Raw genomic sequence first — 22,603 nt, forward strand, 5'->3', positions numbered from 1 at the left:
CCCACACCCTCCCCCTAACTGTGTGGCAGATGATTTCCACATTACTCCCTCTCTCTACCTTGATTACATTCAATATTTCGACACCAGACCACCATTATTATTTGGAATTTTACCCCAAAACTTAGATCTGCCGAGAAGGCAACATTAGACAGGTTTTTTTCTTTCATTTTCTTTTTTTTTATTTTTGGGTCACACTTGGTGATGCACAGGGGTTACTCCTGGCTCTGCACTCAGAAATTCCCCCTGGCAGTGCTCAGGGGACCATATGGGATGCTGGGAATCAAACACAGGTCAGCAGCATGCAAGGAAAACGCCCTACCTGCTGTGCTATTGCTCCAGCCCAGACAATTTGTTTTCGATTGCTGATTATGAGTACCATATAATATCACGTGGGCAGAATTTTGGAATTCTGAAATTTTGGTAATTAAATCTGGAGGGATTTCTGCCAAAAACTGCTGGGTTTGGAGATTTGTTTCTGAGTCTCTGGGATCATGGCTTAAGCAGCTTGATCAGTAGCCTGAGGGCCCATTCGTGGAAAGGCAACTCCAGGTCTCATTGGGGCAGGGGAGGAAAAGGCTGGCTCCAACCCCATCACATGAGGCCCCATGTGTCTTGTCACTGTGGGCCCCTACCTGACTGTCTATTGGCCTCTGGAAGATGGCAGACCCTGGGCTGCCAGGGGGAACAGGAAGTGGTCACTGTTTGTTTTGAGGTATAGAAGCTTCATAGTTTAAGATAGCCCCATTTGCTAATCTTTGCTTCTACTTGCTTGGTCAGTGAAGTTTCATCTTTGAAGATACTGTTAGCTTCAGTGTCGTGGAGGGTTTTGCCAACCTTTTCTTCAATGTACATTATGGGATTCTGGTCTGATGTTGAGGTCTTTAATCCGTTTTGATCTAACTTTTGTGCATGGTGTTAGGTAGAGGTCTCAGCTCGATTTTTTGCACATAGCTGTCCAGTTTTGCCAGCACCATTTGTTAAAGATTTTCCTTGCTCCACTTTATATTTCTTGCTGCCTTATCGAAGATTAGATGATCAGATATTTGAGGATGTGTGTAAGGATATTTAACTCTATTCCACTGGTCTGCGGATCTGTCTTTATTGCAATGCCATGCTGTTTTAATTACAGTTTGAGGGTGGGGAATGTTATACCTCCCATTTTTTTTTTCCCAAGAATTGCTTTAGCTGTTTGTGAGGGCTTATTGTAGAACCTGTTAATTCCTTATCCTGTGTTCTGTTTGTCGTTTAGGAGAGGTGTGTGTGTCGGGTGGAGGGGGCGGGGGATCCTCTACTTTTTCTATGTTCTTTTTTTTAAATTTTGATTCAACATTAGTTTTCTAATTGTTGGATCCAGAAGTTTGTGGTGCAGCTCCTTGAGTTTAACTTGGTAACATTTTGTAAAAAATCAAGAGCGTCATCAGAAGCAGCTGATTCTGCATATTGTTATGAATAAGGTGATTAAGCAGTAATAGAAAAGTTAACAACACTACAAAATTCTTGATGTAGGTACTGCTTGTTAAGAGGAATTTAAAAATATGTATTGATTTTTCTGCAGACACTTTTATTGTCATAAAAATTTTTGTGACATTTGATACACTCTGGCTGGACTAAAATGAGACCAGTGATATAATGAAACATGATGAGAATACATCCACTTAATTTTCTTTTCAAATATGTTTGTTTTACAGGATCCTCAACTTTCTCCTAATATTTGCAATATTACATTATTGTATGGGATGAGTTGATACATTCTTTCACATGTAAATTATAGCTTATGATAATTTTTCTCCTCAAATTTAGTAATACATATTTTGTCCTATATATAATAATCTCCCCAAGTTTAGTAAGACTAGAAGCCATTTAGAAGTAGTTGTACATCATTGAAATTTTTTATTTTAATTTATTAATATTTACTCTATCAAAGAGTATTCTAAATAAAGTTATTATTAATAATGCATTTAACACAAACAATATTTTTTATTTCCTAATGTACTTGAAATTAAAAATTTAAATGACAACTTTTTTCTTTATCAATGTCAGAAATACTTCTGTTATTCTATAATTTTTTGATAATTGAAATTTTACTTTTTTTCTTTTATGAACACAGGTGAATCTGTACCAGAATACCAGATGGCTTTTCAGACAGAAGTTGGAAACCATCCCACTTTTGAAGATATGCAGGTTCTGGTATCTAGGGAAAAACAGAGACCCAAATTCCCAGAAGCATGGAAAGAAAATAGCCTGGTAAGAAAAAGTTAAATTATTCAAGAGATGGCTGTGACTGAATATGTTTTAATATTTTTGAAGTAAAAATAGAATGTTAATAATATTAATAGTTTTATTTTAAGAGTTTTCTGCCAAAAATCCAATTTGATCTTTTTGATGTACATTTAATTTTTCTTTCTCCTTGTAGAAAATGTTCTTTTTTTGGTTCAGTTTTTTTCTTTAAGAGTTAAGTACTATTTAGGGAGACTAACTGATGTCTGAAGTTTGCCAGATTTGGATAACAGCTGGAATAATTAGTATGTTAATATTTTAAACTTTATTAAAATTTAATCTTTTTTCTTGAGAGTGATGCCAAAAATGTTATTTAGTTTAAACTTTTATTTTCTATGGCTAGACCTGAAAGAAACCAAGGTGTAACCTCTAAATTCTGCTTATTAAAAATGCAGTTCACAACATTTATATATCTTCAGTGATTCTTGCCATTTGCATAAATTGTTTTTTTAACACTGAAAAGATCTTACAAACATTCTCTCTCACCCTCTCTTTCTCCATCTTTCACATGCAGTTTCTTTTATGAGTAGAATTATTTCATTATCCGCTCTCATTTTTTAAGTTTATTTTTAAAACTTATAAACATGTTTTCCTTTTTATTCACTTATTTTTAATTTTTGGAATGTTATTTTAGTTTCAGTAACATGGTTAGAAAAGTGTTTAAGTTCATAGTACTGATATACAAAGTTACTTAACACCACCACCACTGAAGTGCCTACCCATGACCCTGCACCACTGTTCTCTGGATAGTTTTTTATGTCAGTACCTATAGAAGTGTTTTTTTCTCATTTTGTCAATTAATCAGTGAAGGATATAATTTTTTTATAGTTTAGTTAGTTGAATAGTGTTAAAGTTTAGAGTATCAGTACATAAAATTACTACTAGCAGTGACAGGGACGAATGGAGACATTGCTGGTGCCCACTGGGATGGGACAGGATGACAGTGCTACAGTGCTACTGCACTCAAAAATGTCCACAGTTGGGAGGGTGGGGAAGAAGTGGACTAGGACATTGTGTCCAGAAATGTGCACTGAGTGTTGGAACATTGTATGGCTGAAAATCAATCATGAACAACTTTATAACTGTGTATTTCATGGTGATTCAGTTTTTTTAAATAGAAAGAAAACAACACAACTTTTCACTAGAGGTGACATAGGGACAGTGGTAGATGTCTATATTTTCTCTTATAAATGATATTATTTTGCATTTCTTTCTAAAACAGTTTTTAGAATAACTTAAGTTATAACTATTCTAGGTATGTGAAATGAAATTTAAAGGTCATAAAACATAAATGGAAGGACTGGAAAGATTCAAGATCAAGGGTACATGACAGGCACCTGAGTTTGATCCCTGGTATTTAATACCTGATTCAGCACTACCTGGCATAGCTTCAAAGGTCCCCAAGCATACTGAGTGTGACTTTGTATCACAGAGTTCAAGCAGCACTACATCACTGGGTCCTAGTAAATAAACATCTGTCCTGATGACCCAGTATCCTGGGATTGGCCCACAGACCCCGAGTACTGCTTGTGAGCCCTCCACCTGCCAACCCCTCCACAAATACCTATAAGTGGAAAAGGAAGAGACTCCCTACTCTTATGTCCACTTTTCAAACATAGATCCCATTAACTGTGTTCTGAGGTCTTTTATTTCTAATTTTCTTTTCTAGGGACACTTTGGTTACTTTAGCTGCTATTCTTATTTCTTGAATTCATTCTCACTCTAGGTATTTTGTAATATTCTGTTATTAAATTTGTTTTGTATAAAGTTTGATATATAATTTAAATTTAATATTTTTAAAGCTTGTATAATTAAGATTATTTAAGCATCAACTGCATAATAGAGTATTGCACTTGAACAAGGAAGTAAAATCCTACAGGAAGAAAATTTTTTAAATTTTTATGAAATGTTTTATTTTACTTACTTAATCACCATGAATTACAAAGTTACTAAGTTATTCATGATTGAGTTTCACGTATACAATGTTCCACACCAGTCCTTTCACTAGTGTCCATTTCCCTTTCACCAATGTCCCCAGGTCCCACAGTCTGCCTCTATGACAAGTGACAGGCTCTCTTTTTCTTTTTTTCCTTTTGGGCACTGTGGTTTACAAGACTGTCACTGACAGGGTTTCATGCATATCACTTTCTAAAGTAAGAATTTTTTGAAAGGCACTATTCAGTTTATTTTATTTATTTTAAATCATCTTTTCCTTTATTTTTAGATTCTACTTAGTAGAGTATTTTTCAGAAACTCATTATTCTTTCTTATAAATAATTGTTTCCTTAATGAAAATTTTATTTAAGTAATGTGTTGGTATGTGCATGGGTAGAAAATGTTACAACCTCTTGACATTCAAAAATGTTTCTCTTTCATTGGTTTCAAGATCAAAATCATTTTCCTCACTGTTTTGAAACCACTTCTCACGTTGTCTCCTAGCATCCATAGATGTTAATGAGAATTTTCAGAGCCAGCCAGTCTGATTACATTGCTTTGTTGTTGTTGCTTTATCCTCCCTTCTCCCACAAAACTATAAGCTTATGCCTTTTATTGTTGGAATTTTTATATTTCCACTGGTTGTTTATAATCATGGTCTTTTCACACACTTTGCTTTGCACTGAACAGACTTTTGGGGTGAAACTTCAGAAAAGCTGTATTAAAGGAATTGCTTACAGTTATTCTTCTTTTTTGTTTTTTTCTTATAGATTTTAGGCTATCTAAAAGGTTTCAATTCTTTTTCACTTATTCTTTCCCTTTTTTGGGTAGATTGTTCTTTGATTTAATTAAATTTATCTTTCAAGCACTCATTTAGTTTTTCATCACTATCTCTTCATTAAATGTTTATTTTTTATAGTTTATATATATATGGAAATCCTTATTGTTTGATTTTATATATATCAGATATTCTTATTCTGTTTGTTTTTTTAGGCCATATCTTGTGGTTTTCAGGGCTTACTCCTGGCTCGTTACTCAGGGATCTCCTAGCAGTGCTCAGGGAATCAGATGGAGTGCCAGGGATTAAAGGGAGTTTAAGGCAGGTGCATGACCCACTCTACTATCTCTCCAGCCCCCTATAGCAATAGCAATATATTCTTATTTTATAAATGTAATAAATTTTATTATTTTGTAAGGTATCATAGAATTTTTGACACCTTATAGAAATAGTTGATTATAGTTGAAAATAAAAATCAAGACCTGGCACCTGAGGAAAGAAATAAAAGAGCTAAGTGCACATTCTACATACAGAGGACCTGAGTTCCACTCCATGATTCTCCAAGCTCCTCTGGTTATAGCCCTGGTGACCCCTCAACACAGCAGGATATAGCCCTGATGGTACCTGGTGTAGCAGCACTACTTTGCAGAGTGGTGACCTACAGGCCTATACGGCGAACTGAATGTCACCTTGCCTCCCTGATTACTTTGTGGGATACTAAAATTAAGAGGAAAGAAGAGACTCAAGCAGTAGAGCACATGCCTAGTGTGTTCAAAACCTTGTTCCATCTCCATCTGGTATGATTCTAACACCTGCCTCCCAGCATCACTATTCATAACACTGCCCCTAAGTACCACTAGGCCTAAGATAACAAGGGACAAATAATACTGGGAATGACCCCTGTTTGGATGATGATGATGATGATGATGATGATGATGATGATGATAGACCAGAGCAATGGTACATGTATAGGATGCTTACCTTGCATGTGACAGACCTGGGTTTGATCCCTGGCACCCCATATGGTTCCTAAAGTCCCTTTAAGAGTGATCCCTGAGTTCAGAGCAAAGAATAAGTCCTGAGCACAGTAAAGTGGGGCTCAAGAAACCAAAAAATAGTTTCACTAAACAATTTTACTATATATTTTCATATTTTAATTTTATATGGTCCTGTAGGATTAGTACATTTTCATACTGTATCCTACTGATATGGTATAATGGTATGTCAGAGAAAGACTAGAAATAATATGTTTCCATAAAGATATAGATTGAATATTTTCTTTGGTCACTTTTGTGTCAGTAGATTATCTTCAAGGGAGGCTTCTACTTGAAATTAATTTGAAATCTTCTAGTATGAGGTAATTGAAGGCATGATACTTGTGCCCTAGATTGCCACTACACTGCAGTTCTGGGAATTGGAACAGACCTATAAGAGGTCCCTGACAGCAGGTGAGAGGCAGAATCCTTTATAGGGAGTTATTAGACCTATGAGCCTCACAGTCCAACATCACTTTAGGAAAAATCTCTGAAATTTTATTTTTTAAAATACAACTTCATCTTCCTTAAGCTGTTCTACTTCACCAAAGCAAGTAAGACTCATTTTAAAATATCTTTTGGCAGCCCTACCATTATAGCATATGCATCATAAGCAAATATACCTGAAAATGTTTTCTCCCAATTTAGACTAGGTTGCTCAGTAAGGGATAAGTAATGCTTGGTTTGTTTCCAATAAACCCATTTAAATCTAATATGCTGCATTTACTAGAACTGCTTATCTGCAGTGACAGTCCAATAGTAGATTTAGATAGCAGCTGTACAGAACATAAAATGAGAAACACAGCAGTCTAAAGGAACTTTTGCTTCATAGTTCATTGAAATATTTTTAAATTATTAACTTAATCTTTCAAATAAAATGAATATAAATAATTGGTTTTAAAAACTTTCAGGGGCCCCAACATCAATTCTTCACTATAGATGGAAAGAATATTTTTCCAGATAAAGTTGAAAGTATTGAAAATAGTCTAAGTTATCTCTTAGTAGTGGACTCATGAAGATTTTCTTTTTTTTTCCCCTCTACTTGAAGACTTGACAGGAGATAGTGAGAGGAAGAGGTGAGGGAAGGGAGGGAGAGAACCAGCACAGGGATTAAAGTGCTTGTCCTGTATCCCACCCACTTTACCTTAAATTCCCAGTATCACATATGGTCTCCTGAGCACCTCCACGATTAAGCTTTAAGCATCATTTCAGGGTGACCCTAACAGCAACAACAACAAAAAATGTTTTACAGTAAAAATGTATTATTAAACTATAATTGAAGGCTATTGTTTTAATATTTTTAGTTATTGAAAGAAAAAATGGGCTGGAGCGATAGCACAGCAATAGGGCATTTGCCTTGCACACGGCCAGGCTGACTGAGCCGGGTTCAATTCCTCCGCCCCTCTCTGAGAGCTCGGCAAGCTACCAAGAATATCTCGCCTGCATGGCAAAGCCTGGCAAGCTACCCGTGACGTATTCGATAAGCCAAACACAGTAACAACAAGTCTCAAAATATGGAGACGTTACTGGGCTCGCTAGAGCAAATCGATGAACAATAGGACAGTGTGACAGTGTTGACAGAAAGAAAAATTAATGCATCAAGTTTATATTTAAAATAATATTTTGTGGGGCCTCAACATGCAGATGCCTAACATGCATAAGGTCCTAGATTTAATATCTGGTACCATATGTGTGCCACCATCCCCCAACCCAAGCATGACAGAATATGACTCTTTTGATGGTCCTTGAGCATTGCCAGGGGTGACCCCTAAAAAAACAGCAGAGTTTTTTTTGTCGTATGTTAAATATTCCTCTTTCAACTATGACACCTTTCTTCATGTATTATTCTTTTCCAAATCCTTTTTGTGGTATTGGGTGGTGGAGCGAAGATGTTGGGCCACAACTGGTTGTGCTCAGGGGCAACTCCTTGCTCTGTTCTCAGGGCTCACTTTTTGGCAGTACTCAGGAACGATGTGTCATGGTGGTGATCAGGCCTGGTGTGGCCTACATAAGAGGCAAGTGCCTTAACCCCTGTATTGCCTCTCCAGTCCCTCTGTTCCAAATTCTTATTCTCTGTTTCTTAATGTGTCTTGGATAGCAGAGTGTTCTCTTTCCTCTGTTAAAATAATGTCTGGTTTGTCCCTATAAATATTTTCTAAGTAATCTTTTTTTTTATTGTCTATTATCACCTGAATAAATGGAACGCTTTTGTCATCTCTCTCTCTCTCTCTCTCTCTCTCTCTCTCTCTCTCTCTCTCTCTCTCTCTCTCTCTCTCTCTCTCTCTCCCCTCACTAAATTCCGCCGGTAGAAGATGAGCTTCCATGGCAGAGGTGGTTATTGGCCGTGACTCCTATTTGGTTACATTTAGAATTTCTGTGCCCTTATTGCTATTGTTCTCTTAAGATGCTCTTTTCCTGTTTCCTTTGCCCATGTGTTTTTTAATTCTTTGATCATATAAAATCTTCTTTGTTGTCTTCAGTGTCAGTAATGCTTCCTGAATAGTTTCTGGGTTTTATGTTTGGTTTGGTTTGGTTTGGTTTTTTTCTCTGTGAATGGGATACTTTTTGTTTCTTTGCATGATGTAGTTCTTTATTTAAAACTGGAATTTTTAGCAGCTGAGAGATAGCTCAAAGGACTGAAGTACATGGAAGACCTGTTTTCAATCCCTGAATACTTCTGGGTGTTGCCCAAATAACAATAAAAACTGCATTTTAAAATTGAGATAACAGTAGCTTAAACAACTGTTGTATAAACAACTCTAGTATAGTTTTAAGTGTATAATTTCATGCTTCTTAAAAGCATATGATGTATATATACTGTACTTACAATCAAAGTATTATCACTACTTCCACCACAGAAAACTGGATGCTTTGACTATCATGATGGCCAAAAAAGGAAACAAAAGAAAATGTGTGATAATTTTCTCCAAGTCTTTGGCTCTCTAATGTACCCTCATTTAACGATTATGTAGGCCTTTTACAACAATGCCTTTGATTTTACTTAGTTTTTAATGACACTAAACCTAAGGATCACAGCTTATGGCCTTTTCCAAGTATACGTTTCTGGATTTTCCAAGAGCTTTTCTGAGAGCTTTTCAAATCCTTACTCCCCAAAGTTTCTGATGCCTCAGCTCTTCTTCCCTGACTTGTACCTTGTCTATTGTGACCCTCAATTGTATTTTTACGTAACCGTTAGCAGTGAGGAATGTGCACCATTTTTTTTAAATTTTTTTTTTTTATTAGTGAAACACCATGAGGTACAGTTGTAGATTTACAATTTTTTGTGCTTGGGTTTGATTATACAATGATCAGATACCCATCCCTCCACCAGTGCCCATTTTCCACCACCATGGATAATATCCCCCCCACCCCATCCCCCCATCCCCCCCTGCCTCTGTGGCAGGGCAGTCCCCTGTGTTCTCTCTCTCCTTTTGGTGTTGTGGTCTGCAAAAGAGGCATTGAGTGGCAAACATGTTCAGTCCATAGTCCACTTTCGACATGCATCTCCCCTCCTGGGAGGGTCCTCCAAACACCCTTTATTTGGTGTTCCCTTCTCTGTCTGAGCTGCCCTTTCCTCTAGAATGCCCGACTGGCCACTAAGCTATGGAGTAATCCTCCTGGTGCTGATCTCAGCTATTCTTGGGTATTAATCTCATACTTTGTTACTTTATATCCCCCAGATAAATGCAATCTTTCTATGTCTATCCCTCTCTTTCTGACTCATTTCACTTAGCATGATACTTTCCATGTTGTACCACTTGCATGTAAATTTCATGACTTCATCTTTCTAAGAGCTACATAGTACTCCATTGTGTAGATGTACCAAGTTTCTTTAACCAGTCATCTGTTCTTGGGCATTCAGGTTTCTTCCAGTTTCTGGCTATTGTAAAGAGTGCTGCAATGAACAAACAAGTGCAGATGTCACTTCGACTATACATTTTTGCCTCTCTGGGATATATTCCCAGGAGTGGTATTGCTGGGTCAAATGGGAGCTCAATTTCTAATTTTTTGAGAATCGTCCATACTGTTGTCCAGAAGGGCTGAACCAGTCGACATTCCCACCAACAGTGAAGGAGTGTCCCTTTCTCGCCACATCCCTGCCAGCATTGGTTGCTTTTGTTCTTTTGAATGTGGGCCAGTCTCTGAGGTGTGAGATGGTATCTCATTGTGGTTTTGATCTGCATCTCCCTGATGATTAATGATGTAGAGCATTTTCTCATGTGCTTTTTTGCCATTCGGATTTCTTCTTTGAGAAAGTTTCTGTTCATTTCATTGCCCCATTTTTGGATGGGGTTGGATGTTTTCTTCTTATGGAGTTTAACCCGTATTTTCTATATCCTGGATAGCAACCCCTTGTCAGATGTGTATTCGGCGAATATCCTTTCCCATTCTGTAGACTGTCTTTGTATTTTGGTCACTGTTTCTTTGGAGGTGCAGAAGCTTCTTAGTTTAAGATAGTCCCATTTATCTATCTATCTCTGTTTTCACTTGCTCGGCCAGTGGCGTGGCATCTTTGAAGATACCATTAGCTTCAATGTCATGGAGGGTTTTGCCAACTTTGTCTTCAATGTACCTTATGGTTTCTGGTCTGATGTTGAGGTCTTTAATCCATTTTGATCTTACTTTTGTACACGGTGTTAGGCAGAGTTCTGAGCCCAATTTTTTGCATGTAGCCGTCCAGTGATGCCAGCACAATTTGTTAAAGAGGCTTTCCTTACTCCGGAATGTGCACCATTTAATCATAGCCACTTTCCCTGACTTGAGAGATTCCTTAGACAAAATAAAGCAGGCCTCTTGTATTGCTCCTTTGGGGAACTCATAGATGTATAAAAACAGACAATATCATTTCATGGGAGCAATATCATTCATTTCCTCTGGGTCCAGATACTACAGTGGGAACATAGGTTGTCATATATGTATGTGTGTGTGTGTTTGTGTGTGTGTGTGTCACTCTTTACCACTAGGTGGTACAAAATTAAAATGCCACACACAAAGCTCTCCAACCTTTTTTCATAGATAATTTATTCTGATGATTTAGTTGCTGTAAACATTTGCTTTTCTTTCAGAGTTTCAATAAGATTAGTTCTCTTTTATTTTGGTGGGGGTGGGGAGGCATATCTAGCAATGTTTAGGGCAAACTCCTGGCTCTGCGCTCAGGGATAACTCTTGGTGGGGAGCATATGTGGTGCCAGAATTGAACCCTGGTCAGTCCCGTGCAAGGCAAGTGCCCTACTCAATGCACTATCGCGCTGGCCCTAAATACAGTGATAAAGTTATTTCTGGCAGTTTTTCTGGTTTGAAGGAGGGGAGGAGGTTTCTGGGTACCTTGCAGGAGTTCTTCCTCTACCATTTTCACTAGTCAGATATCACCATTGAATGGAATATCTGACATTGAGTTAGGAATTTTTTACTCCTCTTCAGGTTTTTTTTTAAGTTTTTAAATTTTATTAAAGAACTGTGATTTACAAAGTTATTGATAGTTAATTTTTAGACACATAAATGTTCTAGAACCAGTTCCACTGCCAGTGTCAGCTTTCCTCCACCAGTGTTCCCAAGTTCCCTCCTATCTCCCAGCCTGTCATCTTGAGAGGCATATTTTAAAAATTGATTATTGTAGTTTGGATCTCATGTTTTCAGTTGAGTCTGTGGTTTGGATATATAGTTATACCACTCCTCCCAGATTACCAATACCTTGAAGCCCCTGGCCCCTCCTTGTTCCTCTATTTCATTCCTTCTTCTTACCTTCAATTTTCTGTAAGACTTCTATAGAAAAGGTACTAAAAGATGCTGCCAGGGATTGAATCTGTAGCTTCATGCCTTTAGGGCAGACACTCCCTGTCACTGAGCTATACTGAGCCTCCTGGCACAACTGAATTTTTTAACTTAGTGAATAAAGTTTAACATGTGTGGCTGCTTATATTTTGTGGTATTTGCATTTCTTGTTTATGTGCCCCTGTTTAGATTTCCATTATAGGTTTCTTTTGTTTTTCTTTATTTTTGGACAACAACTGACAGCTCATGGGTGCTACTCCCAACTTTGTGCTCCTGAGTCACTCCTAGCAGAGATTGGGTGGACAGGCTCTGTCAGGGATCAAACCTAGCCCCCCCACCCCCCCGCCACGTGCAAAGCATGCACTTAACATATTTACTATTTATTTATTTGCTTTTTGGGTCATACCCAGCAATGCTCAAGGGTTACTTCTGGCTCTGTACTTAGAAATTACTCCTGGCATTGCTTGGGGGACCATATAAGATGCCCGGGATCAAACCCAGGTTGGCCGTGTGCAAGGCAAACGCCCTCCCGGCTGTACTATCACTTTGGCCCCTATTTACTATTTTTGAAAACTTAATAGTATTGACAGACATCATAGATACTATTAAATCAGCCAAGAAGCATCAAAAGAGGGACCAGTTAAATTGTATAGTGGGTAAGGTGTGCCTTGCAGGTGGCTGACTCATATTTAAAGAACCCTTTTTGTTCCCTGAGTACCATCAGGAGTGATCCTGAGTGCAGAGCCAGAAGTAAGCCCTGAGCTTGCCAGGTGTGGCCCCAAAATCTGTCCCCCCAAATATACAGAAAAAAGGAAACATTGAAAGATACTAAAACCAGTGAGTGAAAGGTGATTGCAAAACAGGATATTTACAGAGGCTAAGAGTAATTTCCCCCAAACACAGATTGTAATAGAAAAGATATTCATTGAATATAAAGGGGGAAATGGAATTTTATAGTAAAGAAACTTGGGAGACATCAACTCAATCATGTGTTCAAGGTTAACTTCACTCATAATGGGACAAATCAGAATTGAACACCATATGAGAAGATGCAGTAAGAACACAGCATCTCTTCTGCAATTTTCTTCCAAAACCCCATACCTTGGATGAGAAAATATCAAATTAAAAATTAGTCTATAAAGCATCTAGCCAGTAATCATTTTGTTTATTTTAATGTAGACAAAAACCACAACTGTTGATACAATTAAAAAATTCTAGATTTGAATTGATCAAATGGCAAAGCTCCAATATTAAAATCAATAAGTATAAAAAGAAAAATCTTGTGTGAAAAATTGTTACCTCTCATCACTGGGTTGTCTTTGCCTAAAAATTTATTAAGCTGTTTATTGCTTGTTGAGCCGTCTGTGCTATTGTTTTGTTTGTTGAGTTTACTTCTGTTTTAACTTTCCCACCTAATTTGGTATGCTCCTGTTGGTGTCTACTGGAATTTCAGTACTGAGGAATTAGAAGGTGTCTTGTAGCTGCATACATGGCTACAGTCCAAAGAATTTGGATCTAGGGTCTGGTCTAGCCAATAATTTTTAACTTAAAAAAATAAAGGTTGTACAGCACCCAAAAGGAGAGAGAGAACAAAAGGGAATGCCCTGCCATAGAGGTAGGGTGGGATGGGTGGGGATGGGAGGGTGGAAGGGGTACTGGGATCAGTGGTGGTGGAGAATGGGCATTGGTGGAGGGATGGGTACTCGATTATTGTATAACTAAAACTCAAGCACAAAAATTTGTAAGTCTACAACTTTACCTCATGGTGTTTCACTAATAAAAATTTTAAAGATAAATAAATAAACAAACAAACAAATAAATAAAGGTTGGGACCAGGGCTAAGGTAGTCAGGTGGGGGACTTGTGTTTACCTCCTCTCATAATCATAGAAGATCTATACCAGAGTTGGATTAATTTACATAAAAAACAGCCTGAAACCCTGATGAGCAAGCTTTCACCGCAGTAGACAAAGAAGCACACCTGGGTGAAGTGGGGATATACTCTTGTCAAGAAAGAATTCCACTATGGGGAAAGGTTTATCACTAACTTTATCCTGGGGGGCACATGGTAGAGTAGGGTTGCATCAAACTTTTGGAACTCCAATTATTTGATTCTAGACTTAAACACTAGAGTAGGAGGCAAGAAACTATACGGTACTTTATTTAAATAGGGTCACAGTCATTGGCAGGTGCTGTCTTCCCTCTCCCCTTTTTTTAAATGACAAGGATCAAACCCAGGGCCTCTCACATGAAAGGCAAGTGATAGGCATCATATTAAGAACCTCCCTCTACCTTGCTGATAGCAGTGGTGGTGACTACCTTTTTAGATTTTATTCTCCTTAATAATAGACCCTCTGGGGAAAATTCCTGAGAACTCAATTGGCTGGGGACTGAGAGACAATTATGTAAAGTGCTTACTCCTGGCAAACAAACAAACATAGCCCCTGCGAATCTGCAGTGGATACTAGTAAGCAAGTCAGACCCTTTCAAACAGAAACCACATGCCAGTCTTCAGAATAATAACCAAGACCCAGAGAAATAATACAGAGATTAAGGTGCTTGCCTTGATTAAGGTGCTTGCCTTGAATGCAGCTGACCCAAGATCAATCCCTAGCACACCATATGGTTCTCCAAACTTGCCAGAGCCAAGATTAAGTCCTGAACACAGCCAGATGTGCCAGAACAGAAGGAAAGAAGGAGGGAGGGAGAGAGGGAGGGAGGGAAAGAAGGAAGGAGTTGGCAAGGGGAACCGTGTTCTCTGCTTTCTTGTCAGCACACAATCAGCTCCACATTGCACACTCTAACTTATCTTGGCATAGGTTCTCCAGACACTCAAGTTCTCATAACTGTGGCAGCCAAATGACACTGACGAGCACTTGAAACCCCGTTCACTACCCAAGCTCTCTTGAATTTGACTCATACATGCCCCTGGCATTCAAATTTTCAACCTTTAATCACTGCTCGGACTCAGTTAACTTTAGTGGCACAAAAGTGTCCTGGAACTTGAAATTGAGAATCCCCAGGTTTCCCCCAGGCATACTTCACTTAGAAGCTACAGCCAATCCCAGCCACTCGCAACCACAGCCTCATGGTCATTGCACAAGACTGTTCACATTTGATCCCATAACCAAGGTTAGGCACCTCTGACTCTGAATTCTCTGGTTGCCACCTATGCCTACCTGACCACAGATACTTATGGAGCACCACACATAATAGGGAAATGGAGGAACACACCCACACAGATACATCAAGATAAGACTATGTCCTGGAAAGAACTATACTATTAAAAACTTCCCTGAAGAACACTTTAATGCAAGAGTTCTCATGATGCCTACTAAAATGAGATCAAGGGAACAGAGTTTTAACAAAGTGAAAATTTGAGGGAGAAATCATGGGAAGTGTGAGCCACACTTAGCAGTTCTCAGGGCTTACTCTTCGCTCTATGTTTGAGTATCACTCTTGCCAGTGCATAGAGGACCATATATGGCGCTGGTGATCAGATAGGGTCAGCTACATGCAAGGCAAGTGTATGTAGTTGATAATATCCCCCTGTATTATCTCTTTTTCCAGGGAATTTTTTGTTTGAGAAGTCCACACAGAAATCATGGAACTAAAAATTCCAATAGTTGAGTCTCAAACAGCAGGATGGAAGCAGAAAATCAAATCACTGAGCTCATGATAAAAATAGTGGAAGTCAGGGAAAAAAAGACTAGCAAAAGAAGTAATAAATAAAAATGTAGAAGATAATATAGTAGCTGCATCAAGAGTAACAAACACCATTAATAATTCTAGAAGGAAAAGAGAGGTGTGTGGTCGTAGGAGTGGGAGGGTGTAGTGGTGATGAAGAATTTTTATTTGAAGAAATAATAACCAAGAATTTCCTCAAGCGGAGAAAGGAACTAGACACCCAAATCAAGGAAGAGTTCCAAACAAAACAAACCCAAGTAGGTGTACATGAAGACACCTTATAATTAAAATGGCAAAAATTAAGATAAACAGTTCTTAAAGATGGAATCAAAATACATAGTCACTTATAAGGGATCCTACATTATACTATCAGATTTGTCTGCGGAAACTATTCAGGCCAGAAGGGAGTGACTGAACAGCCCCTCATGAACTGGACTCAAGCAGAACTGCCTGGCCTGTGTCATTGGGATAAATTTCACTGGGAATGATCCCTGTGCACCCCGAGATTGGGAACCCCCCCGATTCATATTTGCTTATTTTAAAATAGATCTAATTTCTCAGTTGAAAGGCATTTTAAGGTATCACATGATGGCAACCCCTTGATTATAGAAGTAAGAATGCCAAGGAAGAAGCAGGAGAGGAAATGAAGAGATGGACGAGTGATAACATAATGACACTGGAACATTATATACTGAAACCCAATTATGAACAACTTTGTAACTGTGTACCTTACTGATTCAATTTTTAAAAATAATTTTTTCTTAATAAAGATAATACTACTTTAAACTACTCAATTTTTTTTTAGGAAAGAAAGTTCCAAATCTCAAGAGTGTTATAATTGGTCATTCTTTTTGTGGGAGAATGGTACCCATACCTGGCAGTGCTCAGGACTTACTCCTGGCTCTGTACTCATTCATAGCACTACTCAAGGTCCATAAGGGATGCTGGGGATCAAAGCTAGGTTGACCTGGCCACATGCAAAACAAGTTTCCTACCTGCTGTATTGTCTTCCCAACTCCTCATGTTTTATAGTTGGAAATGAAACACTTATCAATGGCAGTAAGAAAAAAAACCTAAAAATTAAAGGTCATCTGGGACTAAAATTCCATCAAAATTAATACTTTGAGGAGCTGGAGAGATAGTATAGTGGTAGGCAAATTTTCTTGCACATGTCCAACCTGGGTTCCATATCTGGTGCTGCATAAGGTCCCCTGAGCCCTTCCAGGAGTGATCTCTGAGCACAGAACCAGAAGTAGACCCTGAGCACTTCCAGGTATAATACAAAACCAAACAAAATAATTAATGCTTATTTTTGAGCTGGAATTTGTGGTTATTGATTGAAATATCAGCACTGTCGGTCAACTGGGATATATATCATGTAAGTATTAAAGTTGCTTGTTCTCATGAATAATTTTTCAAGGAGTTAACTGTGCTTATTTACTTGTTCTTCACTTTTTGAAAACCCCATTACTAATCTCCAAAATCTACAATGCTTTATAGGCGTTATGGAAATACTGATTTTTCTCCTCTGATCAGTTAAATACTGTTTTTTAAGGAGTTACAGGGCTGAAGAGATAGTAAAGTAGGTTAGGTACTTTGCTTGCACCTGGCTGATCTGGGTTCAATCCCAGGCACCCCAGGTGATTCCCTGAGCCTGTCACGAGTGATCCCTCAGTGCGGAACCAGAACCAGGAGAGTAAGCCCTGAGCAGAGCTGAGTATGACCCGAAAACAAAACCAAAAAAAATTTTTTAAATAAAAATTTACACTATTTTGCATGTACTTTATTACAGGCAGTGAGGTCGCTCAAGGAGACAATCGAAGACTGTTGGGATCAGGATGCAGAGGCTCGGCTTACTGCACAGTGTGCTGAGGAAAGGATGGCTGAACTGATGATGATATGGGAAAGAAACAAGTCTGTGAGCCCCACAGTCAATCCAATGTCAACTGCTATGCAGAATGAACGGTAAGACTCTAGGGGCTTGGCATCTATCAGTCAATATTGAAGATTGACCCAATAGAGAACAGGAAAGAAGTACTCTTAAATCAGCCTAATAGTACAGTGATTAATATCAACAATCCAGTGATAATTTTTCTTAAATATTCCCACTCTTACTGAAGATGTCTGTGTGGTAAAAGTATAAGATGGCATCTCATTTTGTAATGTTTAGAGACATAGTAATGAGATTAGTTTTTCTTAATAAATGTTTCCATTTCCCTACAATTATAAAAGTATTTTATATTTTCATAATTCCAGAAGCTTTAAATACTTGCACTTTGTTGTCATTATTATTATCATTATCCCTACACCCCCACCCCCCACTGCTGCTACTAATGTTGTTTTTTGTTTGGGGGTGGGTTTTTTGTTTTGGGGTTTGGGGTCACACACAGAAGTGCCTAGGACTTATTTCTGGCTCTGTGCACAGGGATACTTCTGACAGGGTTCAGGGACCCTATAGGATGCTGGGGATTGAACCCAGGTCAGCTAAATGCAAGCCAAATGCCTACCCACTGTCCTATCACTCTGGTCCCTACTGATGTTGCTTTTAAAGGAAATGTAACTGTGGACTTGTGTGGAGGCAAGTGTTTTATTAGACGCTGAAGTTTTCATGCTTGTGATCCAGTGCTCTTTCTTACAGGATATACTACTACTACTACTACTTTCATAAAAAAGCAGTTCATGGGCCAGCGAGGTTACCTTGCATGCAGTCAACTTCAGTTCAATCTCCAGCACCATAGGTGCTTCCCTGAGCACTGCCAAGTGTGACCCCTGGGCACAAACCAGCCTGAGCAACACTAGGTGTGGTTCTTCCCACACTCCTCTCAAAAATAGAAAGCGATTCAAATAGTCTTTCCATCTCATATGTACTTTGTTTTTTGAGACACTTATTTGTTGAAAATCAATTTGGGGTTCTAAATAAAAGGACTTTTTTTTAATTTAAGGACTTAAAATATTTGAAGGGCAAAAGAGATAATATAGAGAGTAGCATACTTGTCTTGCATACTGCCAACCCAGGTTTAATTCCCAGTAGCCCATATGGTCCCTGAGCCTTGCAAGGATTGATTCCTGAGTACAGAGCCAACAGTAAGTCCTAATTACAGCCAGGTTTGGACCAAAATCAAATAAATGTCTTAAAATTTGGGAACTTCCAGGCTCTCATTTACATTTCCTTGTTTCATGTTTTAGGATAAGATGTCCATCCACAAATTTGTCACAAAGATATTTTTAGTAGTTCTTCAATTTTTGTTTGTTTGTTTGGGGGCCATACCTGGAGGTACACAGTATCTAATCCCAGCCTAGTGGTTGGAAGTAGCTTCTGGCAGTTTTTAGGTAACCATGTTCTGCCAGGGATCAGACCAAGGATGTTAGCATGCAAAGTATATATTCAAGTTCAGTGATATCATAAACTACATGAGAGGTTTTTAAGTTAATAATTAGTCTTATAAATATGATAGCATAAGTATTAAAATTATATCAAAGGATTGGAGAAATAGTTCAAAGGTTGGAGTGCATGTTTTGCACACTCCGGATTATGTATTTAGTCCTCAGAACTACGTGCCCCTACTCCAGCACAGCTGGGTATGACTCTGGTGACTCTGAAGCACTGCTAGGTTGACTCTTGTGGCCCCTAGCACTTCAGTGCCAGGCAACACCACGTCACCTTCCTGAGCACTAAACTGTCAGTCCCTTTCATCTGGGCCAAGTATCATATAAACTTTCCAGTAGCTTTAACTCATGTGAAACTATCATTTGTCAAGTTATTGATACTGATTACTTTAAAATAAATTTTTTAATTAAAATTTTAAATTACCTCTAGAATAAAGGAATAAAAGAGAGTATTTAGGGATTAGCAATGTAGCTTAGAGCACACGATTTGCATGTGTGAGGCCCTGCTGGGTTTGGTGTCATTCCTGCTTCTCACCCTAGCATTGATAGGTATTGCCCTGGTAGCCCCAGGCACTGACAAATATGGCTCCCACAACATCAACAAAAACATTTCAGATTTTAAAATAATGTGTGTTATACTTGGAGAGTTGATTCATTATAAATGTATATCCTTACTGTGATGCCTTTTTTCTATCTTTAAGCAATCTGTCACACAATAGGCGTGTGCCAAAGATTGGACCTTATCCAGATTATTCTTCTTCCTCATACATTGAAGACTCTATCCATCACACTGACAGCATTGTGAAGAATATTTCCTCTGAGCATTCTATGTCCAGCACACCTTTGACTATAGGGGAAAAGAACCGAAATTCCATTAACTATGAACGGCAGCAAGCACAAGCTCGAATCCCTAGCCCTGAAACAAGTGTCACCAGCCTGTCCACTAATACAACAACCACAAACACCACTGGTCTCACTCCAAGCACTGGCATGACCACTATATCTGAGATGCCGTATCCAGATGAAACAAATCTCCATGCTGCAAATATTTCACAGCCAATAGGGCCAACCCCTGTCTGCTTACAATTGACAGAAGAAGATTTGGAGACTAACAAGCTGGATCCAAAAGAAGTTGATAAGAACCTCAAGGAAAGCTCTGATGAGAATCTTATGGAGCATTCTCTTAAGCAGTTCAGTGGGCCAGACCCCCTAAGCAGTACCAGTTCTAGCTTGCTTTATCCACTCATAAAACTTGCAGTAGAAGCAACTGGACAGCAGGATTTCACACATGCTGCAAATTGTCAAGCATGTTTAATTCCTGATGTACCACCTGCTCAGATCTATCCTCTTCCCAAACAGCAAAACCTTCCTAAGAGACCTACTAGTTTGCCTTTAAACACCAAAAATTCAACAAAGGAGCCCCGGTTGAAATTTGGCAGCAAGCACAAATCAAACTTGAAACAAGTAGAAACTGGAGTTGCCAAGATGAATACAATCAATGCTGCAGAACCTCATGTGGTGACAGTCACCATGAATGGTGTAGCAGGTAGAAACCACAATGTTAACTCCATTGCTGCCACTACCCAATATGCCAATGGGGCAGTACCAACTGGCCAGACAGCCAACACAGTGGCACATAGATCTCAAGAAATGCTGCAGAATCAATTCATTGGTGAGGATACCCGACTCAATATTAATTCCAGCCCTGATGAACATGAACCTTTACTGAGACGAGAACAGCAGGCTGGCCATGATGAAGCTGTTCTGGATCGTCTTGTGGACAGGAGAGAACGGCCACTGGAAGGTGGCCGAACTAATTCCAATAACAACAACAGTAATCCATGTTCAGAGCAAGATGTTCTTACACAGGGTATTCCAAGCACAGTAGCAGATCCTGTACCATCAAAGCCCAGAAGAGCACAGAGGCCTAATTCTCTGGATCTTTCAGCCACAAATGTCCTAGAAGGCAGCAGTATGCAGTGTAAGTGGGGAAATTTGTCATCTCTTCTTGTCTTTTGGGTCAGTTAAAGTTACTGCTTAGAGTCAGATTGTGTTTCAACTAGTAATTATATAATGTTATCACTTATGAATGTAAACCATTCATTTTGATCTTAATTAGACTATTCCAAAGAAAAAAATAATTTTTTTTCTTGTAGCTAACTAAAGTCAGTGTCATAGTAGTTAATTACGTATATAATATGTGCCTGGCATTGCTGCAGATTTATAATACAATTCACAAACTTTATGTGATGGTTAAGTAAATATCAATTTAAGAGCTCTAAGTAGGAACTAGGAAGATAAGGTAGAGCAAAGCCTAGCATGTGTGACACCCTGAGACTGATCCTCGGTATCACACGTCCCATCCTACCCTCCAACAACTGTGTATGCTCCTAGTTTCCCCTCAGCCTAGTAGCACCCGTAGGAAGCACCAGCATGAGCACTGAATTGTCTCCTGGTCCATTAGCCCTGCAGCTCCAACCCTGCTTCCCCTTTTTACTCACCCTCCCCCCCACACACACACATACACACGATGTTATCCTTATTTCAAATTTAAAAAGACTAAGTAAAATGATAAACAGTTTGTTCAGCATTTTAATATTTTTATATACACATTTAGATTTTATCGGAGTATTCTTAAACTCTTAAGAAATCTTAAAAGCTCAGAGGTGGGACCAGAGAGGTAGTACAAGCAAATAATGTATTTATCCTGCATACCTCAGCCCCATTTAAATCTCCTGCACCACATGTGGTCCCCTGAGCACTGGTATGTACACCTCCCACCCCCCAAAAGAGTCACTACGAAGAAACTGTAAAGTTCTCAGCTCTTTGATGTTACCTTTTTCAAAGGTCTTCTATAGTGTACCATGGACCCCACAGTATTTAAGTAGCTTGATTCTTGGGTTCTTGTACTCTTTAGTTTATAACACAAGAAAAAGTAGAAGGGCCCTAGAGATAGTACAGTAGGTAGGATGTTGTCTTGCACATAACCAACCCAGGTTTTAATCCCTATCATCCCACATGTTTCTCCAAGCCTCCCAGGAATGATTCCTGAGTGTAGAGCCAGGAGTAACCTCTAAGCATCGCCACTGGTGACCCAAACACTCCCCTCCCCCACAAAGAAAAAAGAAGGGAGAAAGCTCACTAAAAGTCTCTAACAGTCATCATTATACAAATTGTTTCTATTTTAGACAGATAACATTAATTTAAAAAAAATTCTTGTAATAGGTGTTATCCAGGACTACAAAATTGAATAAAAGGATTCAGCTTTCAAAAAATCTGTCTGGGGCCAGAGAGATATAGTATGGTGGGTAAGGTGTTAACCTTTTGAACTTAATGGGCATTCATATGGCATATGTTTCATAAAAATCTTTTCAGATATGGAAAGGAGGAGTCACTGGCAAATTTGTACTTTAACATTTGTGTGTCCTTCTGAAAAATACTATATCAATGCTGTTAAAATTTGATCTACTTTGGGGCCTGAGAGATATAGTACAATAGGGATGGTGCTTGCCTTGCACGCAGCCAACCTGGGTTGTCTCCAACACCACATAGCTCAGGGCATTCCCTGAGCTTCTCCAGGAGTGATCCTTGAGCCCAGAGCTAGGAGTAAGTCCTGAGTATTACTGGGTGTGGCCCCCAAATAAAACCCAAAACACAAACAAACCCTTATTTTTTGATCCACTTTGATCACCAAATAGAATCATTAAGTGAATTCCGCCAGGTTAAGTTCTTCAC

At 38.7% G+C, this 22,603-nt stretch overlaps 1 protein-coding gene across 1 annotated transcript in view; it reads left to right on the plus strand.

Moving 5' to 3' along the window:
* The window catches only part of BMPR2 (bone morphogenetic protein receptor type 2), a 180,637-nt gene that overhangs the window by 149,983 nt on the left and 8,051 nt on the right, over positions 1 to 22,603 (plus strand). The window contains exons 10-12 of the mRNA XM_056111883.1: positions 2,108 to 2,244; positions 17,274 to 17,446; positions 19,570 to 20,849. Of these exons, the coding sequence (XP_055967858.1) occupies positions 2,108 to 2,244; positions 17,274 to 17,446; positions 19,570 to 20,849 (1,590 nt within the window). The remainder of the gene's footprint in view (positions 1 to 2,107; positions 2,245 to 17,273; positions 17,447 to 19,569; positions 20,850 to 22,603) is intronic.

The sequence above is a fragment of the Sorex fumeus genome, unplaced genomic scaffold (assembly GCF_029834395.1).
Source record: "Sorex fumeus unplaced genomic scaffold, SorFum_2.1 ptg000014l, whole genome shotgun sequence".
Lineage (NCBI taxonomy): Eukaryota > Metazoa > Chordata > Mammalia > Eulipotyphla > Soricidae > Sorex > Sorex fumeus.